The 13,294-nt window shown below is 50.1% G+C and overlaps 1 protein-coding gene across 1 annotated transcript in view; it reads right to left on the bottom strand.

The window, feature by feature from the left end:
* Positions 1 to 8,809, bottom strand: part of PROC (protein C, inactivator of coagulation factors Va and VIIIa) — a 30,864-nt gene extending 22,055 nt beyond the window's left edge. Inside the window, exons 1-5 of the mRNA XM_004387032.3 lie at positions 8,734 to 8,809; positions 7,004 to 7,170; positions 5,641 to 5,665; positions 5,334 to 5,471; positions 4,816 to 4,950 (exon numbers count right to left, since the gene is read on the bottom strand). Of these exons, the coding sequence (XP_004387089.1) occupies positions 4,816 to 4,950; positions 5,334 to 5,471; positions 5,641 to 5,665; positions 7,004 to 7,170; positions 8,734 to 8,803 (535 nt within the window). The 5' untranslated portion in view covers positions 8,804 to 8,809. The remainder of the gene's footprint in view (positions 1 to 4,815; positions 4,951 to 5,333; positions 5,472 to 5,640; positions 5,666 to 7,003; positions 7,171 to 8,733) is intronic.
* Positions 8,810 to 13,294: the final 4,485 nt, after the last annotated feature.

The raw sequence follows: 13,294 nt of genomic DNA, 5'->3' as shown, positions 1-13,294 counted from the left end.
TGACAGGGAACACAACAGAGAGTCCCAGATGGAGCAGGAGAAAGGTGGGGTGCAGAACTCAAATTCTAGTAAGAAAACCAGACTTAATGGTCTGAGAATGGAGGAACCCCGGAAAGCATGGCCCCTGGATTCTCTATCAGCCCAGAACTAAAACAATTTCCGAGGTCAACTCTTCGGACAAGGATTGGACTGGACTGTGGGACGTGAAGTGATGCTTGTGAGGAGTGTGGCTTTCGGCTTAAGTAGATGCATGAGACTAAATGGGCAGCTTCTGCCCGGAGGTGAGATGGGAGGGCGGAGAGGTTTAGGAGCCGGTTGAATGCACATGGGGAATCAGGGGTGGAAACGAGGAGTATGCTGTCACAGTTTGGGGAGAGCAATTAGGGTCACATAAGAATGTATGTATAAATTTTTATATGAGAGAGTAACTTGAAATGTAAACTTCATTTAAACTACAACAATAAAAAATAAAATAAAAAGCTGATGGATGGAAAAAAAATCATCAGTAAAAGTTTAGCATATTGAATCCAGCAATGTATAAAAAGAATAATACTCCATGATTAACCAGAATTTATTCCAGGTATGCAAGGCTGGTTCAATATTCAAAAATCAATCAATATAATCTGTCACATTAACAAGCTAAAGAAGAAAATACATATGACCATATCAAATGACACAGAAAAAGCATCTGACAAAATCCAACTCCCATTCATGACAAAAATTCTCAGAAGATTAGCAATAGAGGAGAACTACCTCACCTTGATAAACAGCAACTACAAAAACCCTACAGTGACTACATGAACCACAGCCTCCACCAGCCTAAGCCCAGAAGAACTAGATGGTGTCCGGGAACCACCCCCGACCGCTCTGACAGGGATCACAATAGAGGGTCCCAGACAGAGTGGGGGAAAATGTAGAACAAAATTCAAATTCACAAAAAAAAAAAGACCAGACTTACTAGTCTGACAGAGACTAGAGGAACCCCCCGAGACTATGGCCCCCAGACGCCCTAACTCATAACTAAAGTCACTCCCGAAGTTCACCTTTCAGCTGAAGATTAGACAAGCCTATAAAACAAACAATAACGCACATAAGGAACGTGCTTCTTAGTTTAATTAAGTATATGAGACCAAGTGGGCAACACTTGCCCATAAGCAAAGATGAGAAGGCAGGAAGGGACATGAAAACTGGACTAGTGGACATGGGGAACCCAGGGTGGAAACAGAAAGGGGGAGAGTTCTGACACATTGTAGGCATTGTAACCAATGCCACAAAACTTTGTGTATAAATTTTTGAACAAGAAATACTCACCTAAAGCACAATAAAATTTAAAAAAAAAGAATTTAGAATAAATTTGAATTGTATCGCCCGCAAAAAAAAAAAAAAAAACCCTACAGCGAACATCATACTGAATGGTGAAAGAGTGAACGAATGCTTTACCTCTAAGATTGGGAACAAGCAAGGATGCCTGCTCTCATCACTCTTATTCAACACAGTACTGGAAGTTTTAGCCACTCCAATAAGGCAAGAAAAAAATTAAAAGGTATACAAATTGGAACAAAAGAAATAAAACTGGCCCTGTTTGCAAATAAAATTATTGCTACAAAGAAAATACTAAGAAAACTCCAAAAAAAAAAAAAAAAAAAAACCTAGAATAAGTGAGTTCAGCAGTCATGGAATATAAAATACAAAAATTAATTGTATTTCTATGTACTGAAAGCAACAAGTGGAAACTGAAATATAATATACAATACCACTTACAACTGTACCAAAGAATGAAATACTTAGGTATAAATATAACAAAACTTGTACAGAATCTATATGATGAAAATTACAAAATGCTGATGAAAGAAATCAAAGACGACGTCAATTATTTCCAAACTGATGTACAGGAATAATTCAATTCCTATCAAAATCTCAGCAAGGTGTTTTGTAGACATGGACAAGTTTATTCTAAAATTTATACAGGAGGGGAAAGACCCTAGAAGACTCAAAACAATATTGAAAAAGGGAAAAATGGAAGGAATTACGCTTCCCAATGTTAGGTAGATAGGTGCCAACGAGTTGACTCCAACTCATGGCAATCCCATGTACAACAGAATGAAACATTGTCCAGTCCTACATCATCCATACAATCATAAGCAAGTTCAAGTGTATCCTTATGGTTATTTCAACAAGGGTCTCCCTGGCCCTCCTAGGTCCTCTACTTCACCAAACGTGATGTCCTCCTCTAGCAATTGATCCCTCCTGATGATGTGTCCAAAGCAAGCAAGCTGGACAATGTTCTTCTATGATCCATAAGGTTTTCAATGGCTAATTTTCAGAGTAGATCGCCAGGCCTTTCTTCCTAGTCTGTCTTAGTCTGGAAGCTCCTCTGAAACCTTTCCACCCTGGGTGATCCTGCTGGTATTAGAAATACTGGTGGCATAGCTTCCAGCATCACAGCAACAGGCATCCCACCACAGTACAACAAACTGATAAACAGGTAATGGATGCAGGACCGTCGGCCCTGGGCTTCAGCTCTGCCTTCCAGGCCCACTGGCATAGCAGCTCTGCTCCCTTGGCTTTGGGCAGCCCCATTCTCCTAAGTCATCTGAGTGGCAACCCTACCCGCTCTGCCCCAGCAGGCCCTGCTCTTCTGTGATTTATTTCAAAGCAATGGCTCACGTAGTTGTGGAGGCTGGCAAGTCTCAAATCCGTGGATCAGGCGTCAGGCTGGAGGCTTCTCCTGACTCATATGGTTGCAGGGGCTAAGAAACCCAAAATCAGCAGGTCAAACAGCAGGCTGCTGGCTCATGGGGCTGTAGGAACCAGTGAATTCCAAAACCTGCAGGTCAGGCAGCAGGCTTCTGGGTTACGTCCCAAGATCCAGAGGTCAGATAATGATGAGTCAGATGCAGGATCAAGAAAGAGCGAGTTTTGCCAGAACATCCATATATACTGGATGCTGGTCACACTCCCAAGGAAACTCCCCTTACATCACGTCACAAAGTGGAGGATAATTAGGTAATACTGAGAATCATGTCTGTCTTAGTCATCTAGTGCTGCTGTAACAGAAATACAAGTGGACAGCTTTAACAGAGACAGTTTATTCTCTCACAGTCCAGCAGGCTAGAAGTCCAAACTCAGGGCACCGGCTCCAGGGGAAGGCTTTCTCTCTGTCGGCTCTGGAGGAAGGTCCTTGTCATCAGTCTTCCCTTGTTCTGGGAGCATCGCAGCACAGGAACCTCAGGTCTAAAGGACGTGCTCTGCTCCTGGCGCTGCTTTCTTGGTGGTATGAGGTCCCTCTGTCTCTCTGCTTGCTCTTTTATATCTCAAAAGCAATTGCCTTAAGACACTATCTAATCTTAGAGATTTCATCAATGTAACTGCTGCTAATCCATCTTATTACATCATAGTGATAGGATTTACAACACAGAGAGAAATCATCTGAGATTACAAAATGATAGACAATCATACAATACTGGGAATCATGACCTAGCCAAGTTAACAGATGTTTTTGGGGGACATAATTCAATCCATGACAACGGCCTAGCCAAGTTGACACATAACATAACCATCACAGCTCCATAGGCATACAATACAAAATTTTTTTTCAATTTTTTTTCCTTTTCCTGATGAAATTTTACTTTTCTGAGAAAGCAAGTGCAAGATGTGCTCTAACAACAGCAAATGAGTCAGCAAGAAAGAAGACTACACCACAGGATCTTAGAAATAAGAGGATCCAACGCCAGAAGGATGGTGATTGGAGTGGATGGGACAACAGGTGTGCCTGAGGCCTAAGGAGGTTCCATTCAGATTGGCGCAAGAGGAAGAAGGAGGAGACTGATGTTACCTGACGAATTTAAGTATATTCAGAGGAGATTTATTTTCCTAGCAGAGATTTTGGGAATAAATGAATGATAATAACCTAGAAAACTCAAAGAAAATCAGGATTATTCTTAACTCCAGGGAAAACAAAAAATGTGTAAGAAAGGATATGTTATCAAAATACACTACATAGTTTGGTTGGTGTTATATTTACCTATTATAATGTAAAAACTGAACTTTGTCATCGTTATTTTGGGAGGATGATGAAAGACTGTCATCTACTGTAGTTGGGAGTCCTTAGGTGATCCTTAAAACGGAGAAATCAAGAAATAAAGTAAGCTGCTATATATATATATGCAGATCTAAAATGAGGGGTAAGAAGGGGGGAGTAGGTTTGAACAAAGACCTGCCATTTTTCATTAGAAGGGCTGCAAAACTGACTTCTTAAACTTTGTACATGTATAAATTTTATAGAAATAAAAATGTTCAAAAATAAAAATATAACACAAGGCAGAATCATGGTTCCTGTCTCTTCTAGAGAAACAAGCGATGAAGGGGCAATGGAAATTGGACAACGTGTCAGAAGGAAATAAACCCATCCCAGACAGATGCAGCAGAATGCTTGATGTCTGGTTCCCAGCACGGTTCCGGGTTTGGGGCAGAATCACCTATGGGCTCACGCTCCCGGAGCTGTCCCCGAGGGCAGCAAGGGCAACTAGAGGAAGGGAGCACGAACGCTGGCACTCGCTGGGGTGGGGGGTGAGGGTGGGGGGCATGTCTCCCGTCACCAAGAAATTCAACACTGATCGCCGGTCTCTCGCTCTTCCAATAAACACACCCAAGCACGCCCGTGTTCCCCTCCACCACACAACCCAGCGCTCCAGTAAGTGGTTTTCTGTCAGGTCGTCTGCCGCACACCTCACGCTAACACTGTGATGAGATTCCTGAGCTCGAGGCTCGTGGGAACCGAGCCTGGGGAGAGGCCAAGCGAGGGAGGCAGCTCACCCGCGGGCTCGCACTCCATGAAGTCGTCCCCCAGACGGTAGCCCGGGGCGCAACTGCAATGGCGCCCGCCATCCTCCTCCGAGCAGTAGTGCGCGCAGCCACCGTTGTCCACGGAGCAGTTGGAGAAGCGTACCTCTGCACCGAGAGAGGAGCGACGGCCGGATGGTAAGGCCCGGTCCGAAGCCACAGGGGCAGCCCCCATTCCTCCGCAGCCCTCGCAGACCGCGGCCGACGGCAGGACGGGCCCGTCAGGCTCGGGCCCGGTGGGCGACAACGTTTTCACAGGTTGTCTCTTCGTGGGGAGTGCGAACCACGTTCCCGGGAATCCACGTGAGAACACCCCTGCCCCCGGGCGCCCCGCCCCTCACCATGAGAGCAGAAGCGACCCTCCTAGTCTGGGGCGGGGGGGAGGGCACACCCCGGCCCCGGGCGTCTAGCCTCTCGCCATGCGGACAGAAGCGTCCCGGGGCGCCCCAGGCCCCCGCCCCCACCCCTGTCCCGGACGCCCCGCCTCTTACCGTGCGCGCAGAAGCGGCCCTCCCAGCCTAGGGCGCAGTCGCAGCGGAAGCTGCCGATGCCGTCGATGCACTCGCCGTTCCCGCAGCACGGGAGGTCGCATGAGTGCCGTGGGGGCGGGGACGCGCACTGATCCTCGTCTGCCATACGGGAGTCAAGGAGGTCACTAGTGCCGCCAGCCCCCTTCCCGGCCCACCCAGCGGCCCAGACGGCCCCGCCCGTCAACCGCGACACCAGGGTAGGGGACGGCGGGGGGTGGGGTGGGAATGGGTGTACAGGCACCGACCCAGGGGTCTAGAACTCACTCACCGACGTACTTGGACCAGAAGGCCAGCTGTGGAAAGAAGGGGCAGCGGCAGTCTCTAGGCGAGCAGCGAAGGGAGGGAGGGCGGACTTCCAGACCCAGAGGGATGAACCCTTGCATGTCCCCAGCCTCTGGCGCTACTGCACCCTGAGTTTAAGGCCACGCACCTCCTGCCTCCAGGAACAACCCTAGAACCCCTTCTTCTTTGCAGCCCCATCGCCTCCCTCTTGCAGCTGGCTGAGACTTCTCACTAATCCAGTCGTTCCCTAAAGCCAGGAGTTTTCAGAGTTGGGTGTGCACAGATCTGCTTGGTAAAGCACAGTTGCTGGTCCTGAGTTTGGAGCAGCGGAGATCCTGCATTTCCATCCGGGTCCCAAGTGACCACTCTGAGACCCACTGCCTAAGCCATCACAAGGTGCTGGGAGAGAAAGGGGAGGGGGAAGCACGCTGCAGAGACGAGAGAGACCGCGAGTGGATGAAAAGCTGAGGTGGGCAGTGGCCCGTGGTGTCCTACGAGCAGCTCAGGTTCTGTCTCCGGAGGGAGAGTCGGGGCACAGGAGTCGTGTGATATGCTCAGACTGGTTTGGGGAAAATCATTTTGGTGCCTGCTGAGGAGGTTGCTGGGAAAAGAGGCAGTGGGGATGCAAAGGGGAGCAGACAGGAGCTAGCTGAGGAAGGGCAGGGGGAGAGAAGGAGCAGGCCAAGCTGGGACAGCTTGGAAGGGGACTCCAGCTGGTGGCACAGCTCCAGGTCTGAGTAGCTGAATTAGCCCTTGGGAGTGAGGGCAGGGGAGTCTGCTGGTGACAGCCTTGCCTTGTATCAGGAAGCCACATCGCTTACCTAGCCCATCCTACCACCTTAGAGCCACCTCCACAGGGCTGTAGGGACTCTGCGCCACTCTGACCCTCCCCTCAGATCCTCTGAGCAATCAGATTTTCTCCCGTAAGAATTCTGATGCAGCACAGAGCATATGTGCAGACACTGGGGGACCTTGGGTCACACAAACTCTGAGCAGCAGGGGCAATGGATGGCCTCAGAGGGGGAGCAGTGGTGGAGAGCAGAGATGGGAGGCCGCAGCACCCAGCTGTGGTGGAGGGTGGACGGAACTACCTGCAGTGAGGCTGGATGAGAACCCCAGCCGAGGGCTTGCCCACCCTCTCCTGGAGCTAACTGCAGAGTTCTGTCTTTGCAGTCACACATGCCTGACCAAAACCATAGCGCCAGCGTCCTCTTCATCCCACTCACCCACTGCCAACAAGCTGGGCACAGAAGGGCTGCTGCCCACCTGCCCAGAGGCTGGTTCTCAGCCCTTGCCCCAGCCTGGCCCCCTGGCCTCCACCTGTGCCAAGAGGCCATGGGCAGCCTTACTGTGTCGTCCACGTTTTTGAAAATCTCTTGGGCTTCCTCCAGGTTACAGGTCTCCTCCATGCACTCCCGCTCCAGGTTGCCTGGCATGAGCTCCTCCAGGAAGGTGTTGGTGCGCTTGCGGATGCGCAGCACCTGGTGGGCGTGCTGGCTGCTGGAAAACACCGAATCTGGAGGACAGGGGGTGGAGCTGGCTTTGGTGGAGGGGCCTGAGGGCGCTGGGGCCCGAGAGGAGCTAGGAGCTGGGAATAGTCTGGAAAGGGTTTAGTCTCAGGTCCTTGCGGGACGATTATGTTCCTAGATAACCAGACTGTCCTCTGCTCCTTCGCTCTTTCCTCCACAAATAGGAGGTGACTGCTGAGGGCAGGGGACTTGGTTGCTAAGGACACCTGCCCCAGAGACAAACAGACCTCCCCCTGAGCCCCAGCTCAACCTCTGTGTGACTGTAAGCCAGTGCCTTTAGCTCTCTAAACCTCAGTTTACTTCTCCAAAAAACGGGGATGAGATAATCATGTAAGTTGTTAGTTGCCACCAAGTTGATTCTGATTCACGGCAACTCCAGGTATGCTGAGTAGAACCGCTCCATAGGGTTTTCAAGGCTGTAACCTTTAGGAAGCAGATCGCCAGGCCTGTCTTCCTAGGCACCTCTGGGTGGGTTTGAACCGGCCATCCTTTCAGTTAGTAGTCAAGTGCTTAGCCATTTGCACCACCCAGCTGCCTGGGCCAGAAATAAGCACCTAATAACAAGTGCCAGATACTGTTGACATTGTCGTTGTTGTTATTACTATTATCATTATTAGGAGTGCAAAGCTAAATTGGCCTCATTGTTCTCTGAATACATGTTGTGCAGCCCCCTCGATGCCCTCACCCACTCCTCCCTCCCCTCCCTGGAAAGCCCCTCCCCTTCATTCGAGCATTCCCCACGCCCTTCTCCTTGGGCAGGCAGACCTGCAAGGCAGGCAGACCTGTCTCCAGTGAGTATGACCAAGTGTCCCCTGGGCTCCAGAGGTGTTGTCTTGGGTGCAGTGGCCAGCAAGGAGGGAGGGGTCAAGTCAGGGGAGTGAGCAAGAGGGAGTCGGGGGAGTGGGGACCAAAGGCAGGCCAGGAAAGGCCTCCTGATGGAAGTCTGCTGAGCTGAGTCTGCAAAGAGGAACTCAAGCACAGTGGATGGGAAGAGGGAGGAAAGGACACCCCAGAGAGATAACAAGCTCCAGAAAGGGCATAAATGCAAGCCCCAGCCCAGTGGGCTCTGGAGGGCTGGGGGTGTGAGGGAGGTGGCTGCAGAGTGGGCTGCAGATCATCACCCTGTGGGCCTCCCTGTGAGTCAGGTCTCCTCCTGTTACTCCTGAGGACTGGAGACGGGGCAGGGGCAAGGCAGTGACCCAGCAAATGTGCATTTGAGAGAGGAGAGGTGCTGGGCGATATGGGTTGGGGGCCTGTCACAGTTGATGGAATGTGGAGTGGGAAGGCCTGGGGCCTCTCTGTGAGTGGGGAGTGGAGGGAGAACTCCAGGGTGTGACCCTGCACAGCTGCCCTGCCCAGGACACTCAGGCAGCTTCCGCACTTGCCTCATCCTCACACCAGGCCCAAGCAGATGGGGAAGTGTGTGGCCTGGGCAGGTGCCAGAGATGGCTGTGTCCAGGGAAGGCAGGGGAGAGAAGGAAAGACGGCCTTACCAGGAATAGGTGGTGTGCCAGAAATTTCCCCGGGGAGAGAGGGAAAGACGGCCTTACCAGGAGTAGGTGGTGTGCCAGAAATCTCCCAGGTGGCCACGAGCAGTAAGAGGCTTATGAGCTGCCACATTCTGAAGTTGCATACACCTGTCCGAGAAGGGATTCTGAGCTCCTGGCAGCTTACTCTGCCTGTGTCCCCCCTGGGAGGAGGCGCGATGAGAGGGCCTGTTTCCCCGTTTGCTGCTTTCAGGGCTAAAGCCGGGGCTGGGCTTGTTCCCTAGGCAGAGGGCTTTGTGTCCACAGATAGCCACCTGGTACTGCAGTCTCCTCTGTATCGGTTAAGGTCACACCACCTGCCCTTTGTCCAAAGGGGTACGAGAAGAAGCAGAAGGGGCACACATAGTTCTCATGAACACCAGAGAGACCCAGCTTGGAAAGTGCCTCATACACCATGGTGCACCCTGAATATTCATGGCCCACCTGTGCCCCCATTCCTGGGGAGGTTGTGTGGCAATGCCTTTGCTGGTCTGATGGGCTAAGAATAATAGCTAACATTTATTGGACACATATGGTATCTTTTAAGCAACTTATACGTGATTCAGAGGGCCGGCCTTGAAGCCAGATCACTTTGGTTCACATCCCAGCTCCACCACTGACTGGATGGCAGTGCTGGAAAAGAGACTTAACTGCTCCATGCCTCAGTTTCCTCATTTGTCAAATGGACAGAATAACTGAATTTAGAGGGTTGTTGTAAGAGTTAAATAAGTCAATCCACACAAAGCTCTTAAAACAGGGTTTCACAAAGCAAATGCTCAATAAACGTTGTTTGCTGCTGTCCAGTCAGTCCCCGACTCATGGTGACCCCATGCACAACAGAACAAAACACTGCCTGGTCCTGTGTCAGACATCCCCATGATCGGTTATGGATCAGACTGTTGTGATCCACAATGCTTTCACTATCTAATTTTCAGAAGTAGATTGCCAGGCCTTCCTTCCTAGTCCATATTAGTATGGAAACTCTGCTGAAAGGTGTTCAGCACCGTGGTGGTGGTGTTGATTGCCGTCAAGTCAATTCTGACTCATTGTGGCCCCATGTGTGCAGAGTAGAACTATGCTTCATAGGGTTTTCAAGGCTCTGACCTATTGGAAGCAGATCGCCAGGCCTGTCTTCTGAGGTGCCTCTGAGTGAGATCAAACTGCCAACCTTTTGGTTAGCAGTCAAGCACTTAAACATCTGCACCACCCAAGGACTTCTGTTCCGCATCATGACAACACAAAAGCCTCCCCTGACAGACAGGTAGTGGCTACAAACGAAGTGCGTTCACTGGGGATCATGTAGAAGGTGAGAATTCTGCCACTGAACCATCACTGCTCCAAATAAACATTAAACCAAAAAACTAAAGCCGCTGCCATCAGGTCGATTCTGACTCATAGTGACCCTACAGGACAGAGTAGAACTGCCCCATAGGGTTTCCAAGGCTGTAAATCTTTTATGGAAGCAGACTGCCACATCTTCCCCCCCAGGAGCGGCTGGTGGGTTTGAACTGCTGGCCTTTTGGTTCGCAGCTGTGCACTTAAACACCGCGCCACCAGGGCTCCCACAAAAACACTAGCTATTATTATTTCACCAAAGAGGTAGGTAGTGATATTATCACCCTCTATTCCATAGAAGGAAATTGAGGCTCAGAGCAGTTAAGTTCCTTATTCAAAGTCAATGACCGGGAGGTGGCCGAGCTGGGAATCCAACCCAGGCCTGTGTGGCTCCAGGCCTGAGGCCTGAACTCCTGGCTCCCCACACGGCTGTGAAGGTAACCAAGGAGCTCTCTGGATGCCAAGACCAAGTGGATAGGCCGCACGGCCCCATCCACACATTCCTGTCTTCCTCACTTTCAACCTTTGCTGCTTCTGTCATAGGCTGGTTCTGACATTTGTTTAAATGGGATGCCCCCAAGTTTAGAAGTAGTAGTGGGGGGTAGGGAGAATGGGTGATCCTAGGCTCCAAGCTGCATCTGGGGATGGCCTGGGCCCTGGAGGCCATCAGCCAATGTCCACTTGTCTGGCAGTTTGTGAAGAAGGGGGCACACAGAGAGGGCTCCTTGGGGCTGTGGCGCCTCCATCTGGGGCAGTGCCCACCAGTGCTTCGGCCTGGCAGAGCCCCATTTCCTTACCCTGAGCCCCAGAAAGCCTCCCAAAGCCCGGCTCAAGGGTTCGACCCTCACCATGGTTCAGCACTCTGCTCCCCTCCGTCTGGCCCTCCCCACAGACCTGCTTTAGAGAGTAAGAACTGTCCTGGGCTGGGGACTCACCAGGGTGGGCCTTGGGGAAGCCGCAAGTCCGCAGTCCGGCTGCCATCACGGCCTGAGACTCAGGTTAATCCATAACTTCAAATATTTGCTTGGCCCTGGCGTGAGGGCTCCCTCTGCACAGACAAACAAACAAGGGTGCTGACTGTCCTGGTTCCTGGCTCCTGACGGCCTGTGTGCCAGAAGCCCACCTTTGCCCTGCCAAGCGGCTGTGCCAGGGGAGGGAGAGGATGGTCTGGTGCCTTCAGAAACCAGCTGCAGATGTGATCTCCCTTAGCCTCATACGGCCGGCTGAGGAAGGGGTGTTATCCCCGATTTGCCCACAGGGAAACTGAGACCCATTGATGTGTCATTTGCCCAAGATCGGCAGAAATAATGATCCCATATTCTTATTGACTCTACGATGCCATTAACTATAAGATGCACCTTATTTTCTGTGCCACTAAAAAAAAAAAAAAACTGCACACACTGCCAATTATATAATGACGTGGCCTGCCGATTTCTGATGTGTTAAAATGTGAAATACTAAGCCTCATATTAGACTCTTAGCTCATAGCTCACTTAACCTCCCCACACAATAGAGGAGCTATTGTGACAGCCTCTATTTGCAGATAAGGATACTCAGAAATCTTGTGTGGCAGGCCTGGATTAGAACTCAGGTCTTCTGGCACCACCCAGCCACCTTTGTGAACAAATGAGAAAAAGAAACAGGATTCCAGAAAGGTGCTATGGGTTCATGGCTGGGAACAGTGGGAATAAAGTGTCCATTCAGCCTTTGCTACATCCTGCAGTCTAGCAGCAAGCATTTACTAAGCATCTTCCCTGGTCCTGGCCTTACCAAATTTGCCCCCATTTCTTCCCTGCCCTTCAGCTCCTTAGAGAACTTGACCACACTCCACGTCTGTGCCCCCTGAGTGGGTCACCCCTCATTACCACCCCCCTCATGGCCCCCAGGAATGGGATCTCAGGGGCTTCAGAACCCTTAGTGCCTGCAGCACTGACTTGGGGAGATTTTGGAGCCAGGGCCTGGGCAGCCGTGTTTGGGCCCAAAGCAGAGGAGAAGGAAGATACTGACGTGCAGAGAGGCTCTGGCATGGAGTCAGAGAATCCAGGGAAGCAGCAGAGTCCCAGCCATGCCCTCGATGTTTGTGGTACACCCTGCCTTTGGGCTGCTGAGGATCCCCAGCATCCTCCTGTTGTTTTTGTTGTTAGGAGCCGTCAAGTTGCTTCCAACTCATAGTGACCCTATGTACCACAGAACAAAACACTGCCCAATCCTGTGCCATGCTCACAATTGTTATGCTTGAGCCCATTGTTGCAGCCACTGTGTCAGTCCATCTAGTGGAGGGTCTTCCTCTTTTTTTCTGACACTGTGCTGTACCAAGCATGATGTCCTTCTCCAGGGACTGATCTCTCCTGACAACATGTCCAAAGTATGCAAGATGTAGTCTCACCATCCTTCCTTCTAAGGAGCATTCTGGTTGTACTTCTTCCAAGACAGATTTGTTCGTTCTTTTGGCAGTCCATGGTATATTCAATATTCTTCACCAACACCACACTTAAAAGGCATCAGTTCTTCTTTGGTCTTCCTTATTCATTGTCAGGCTTTCGCATGCATGTGATGCGATTGAAAATAACCATGGCTTGGGTCAGGCACACTTTAGTCTTCAAGGTGACATCTTTGCTTTTCAACACTTTAAAGAGGTCTTTTGCTGTAGATTTACCCAGTGTAATGCATGTTTTGATTTTCTGACTGCTGCTTCCATGGGTGTTGCTTGTGGATCCAAGTAGAATAAAATCCTTGACAACTTCAATCTTTTCTCCATTTATCATAATATTGCTTATTGGTCCAGTTGTGAGGATTTTTGTTTTCTTTATGTTGAGGTGTAATCCATACTGAAGGACGTGGTCTTTAATCTTCACCAGTAAGTGCTTCAAGTCCTCTTCACTTGCAGCAAGCAAGGTTGTGTCATCTGCATATCGCAGGTTGTTAATGAGTCTTCCTCCAATCCTGATGCCCGTTTCTTCTTCATATAGTCCAGCTTCTCGGATGATTTGCTTAGCATACAGATTGAATAGATATGGTGAAAGGGTGCAACCCTGACGCACACCTTTTCTGACTTTAAACCACCTAGTATCCCCTTGTTCTGCCGAACAGCTGCCCCTTGATCTGTGTACAGGTTCCTCATGAGCACAAGTAAGGGTTCTGAGATTCCCATTCTTTGCATTGTTATCCATAATTTGTTATGATCCACACAATTGAATGCTTTTGCATAGTCAGTAAAACACAGGTAAACATCTTTCTGGTATTCTCTGCT

The sequence above is a fragment of the Trichechus manatus genome, unplaced genomic scaffold (genome assembly GCF_000243295.1).
Source record: "Trichechus manatus latirostris isolate Lorelei unplaced genomic scaffold, TriManLat1.0 scaffold00179, whole genome shotgun sequence".
NCBI lineage: Eukaryota > Metazoa > Chordata > Mammalia > Sirenia > Trichechidae > Trichechus > Trichechus manatus.
This window is presented reverse-complemented; position numbering and strand designations above follow the sequence as displayed.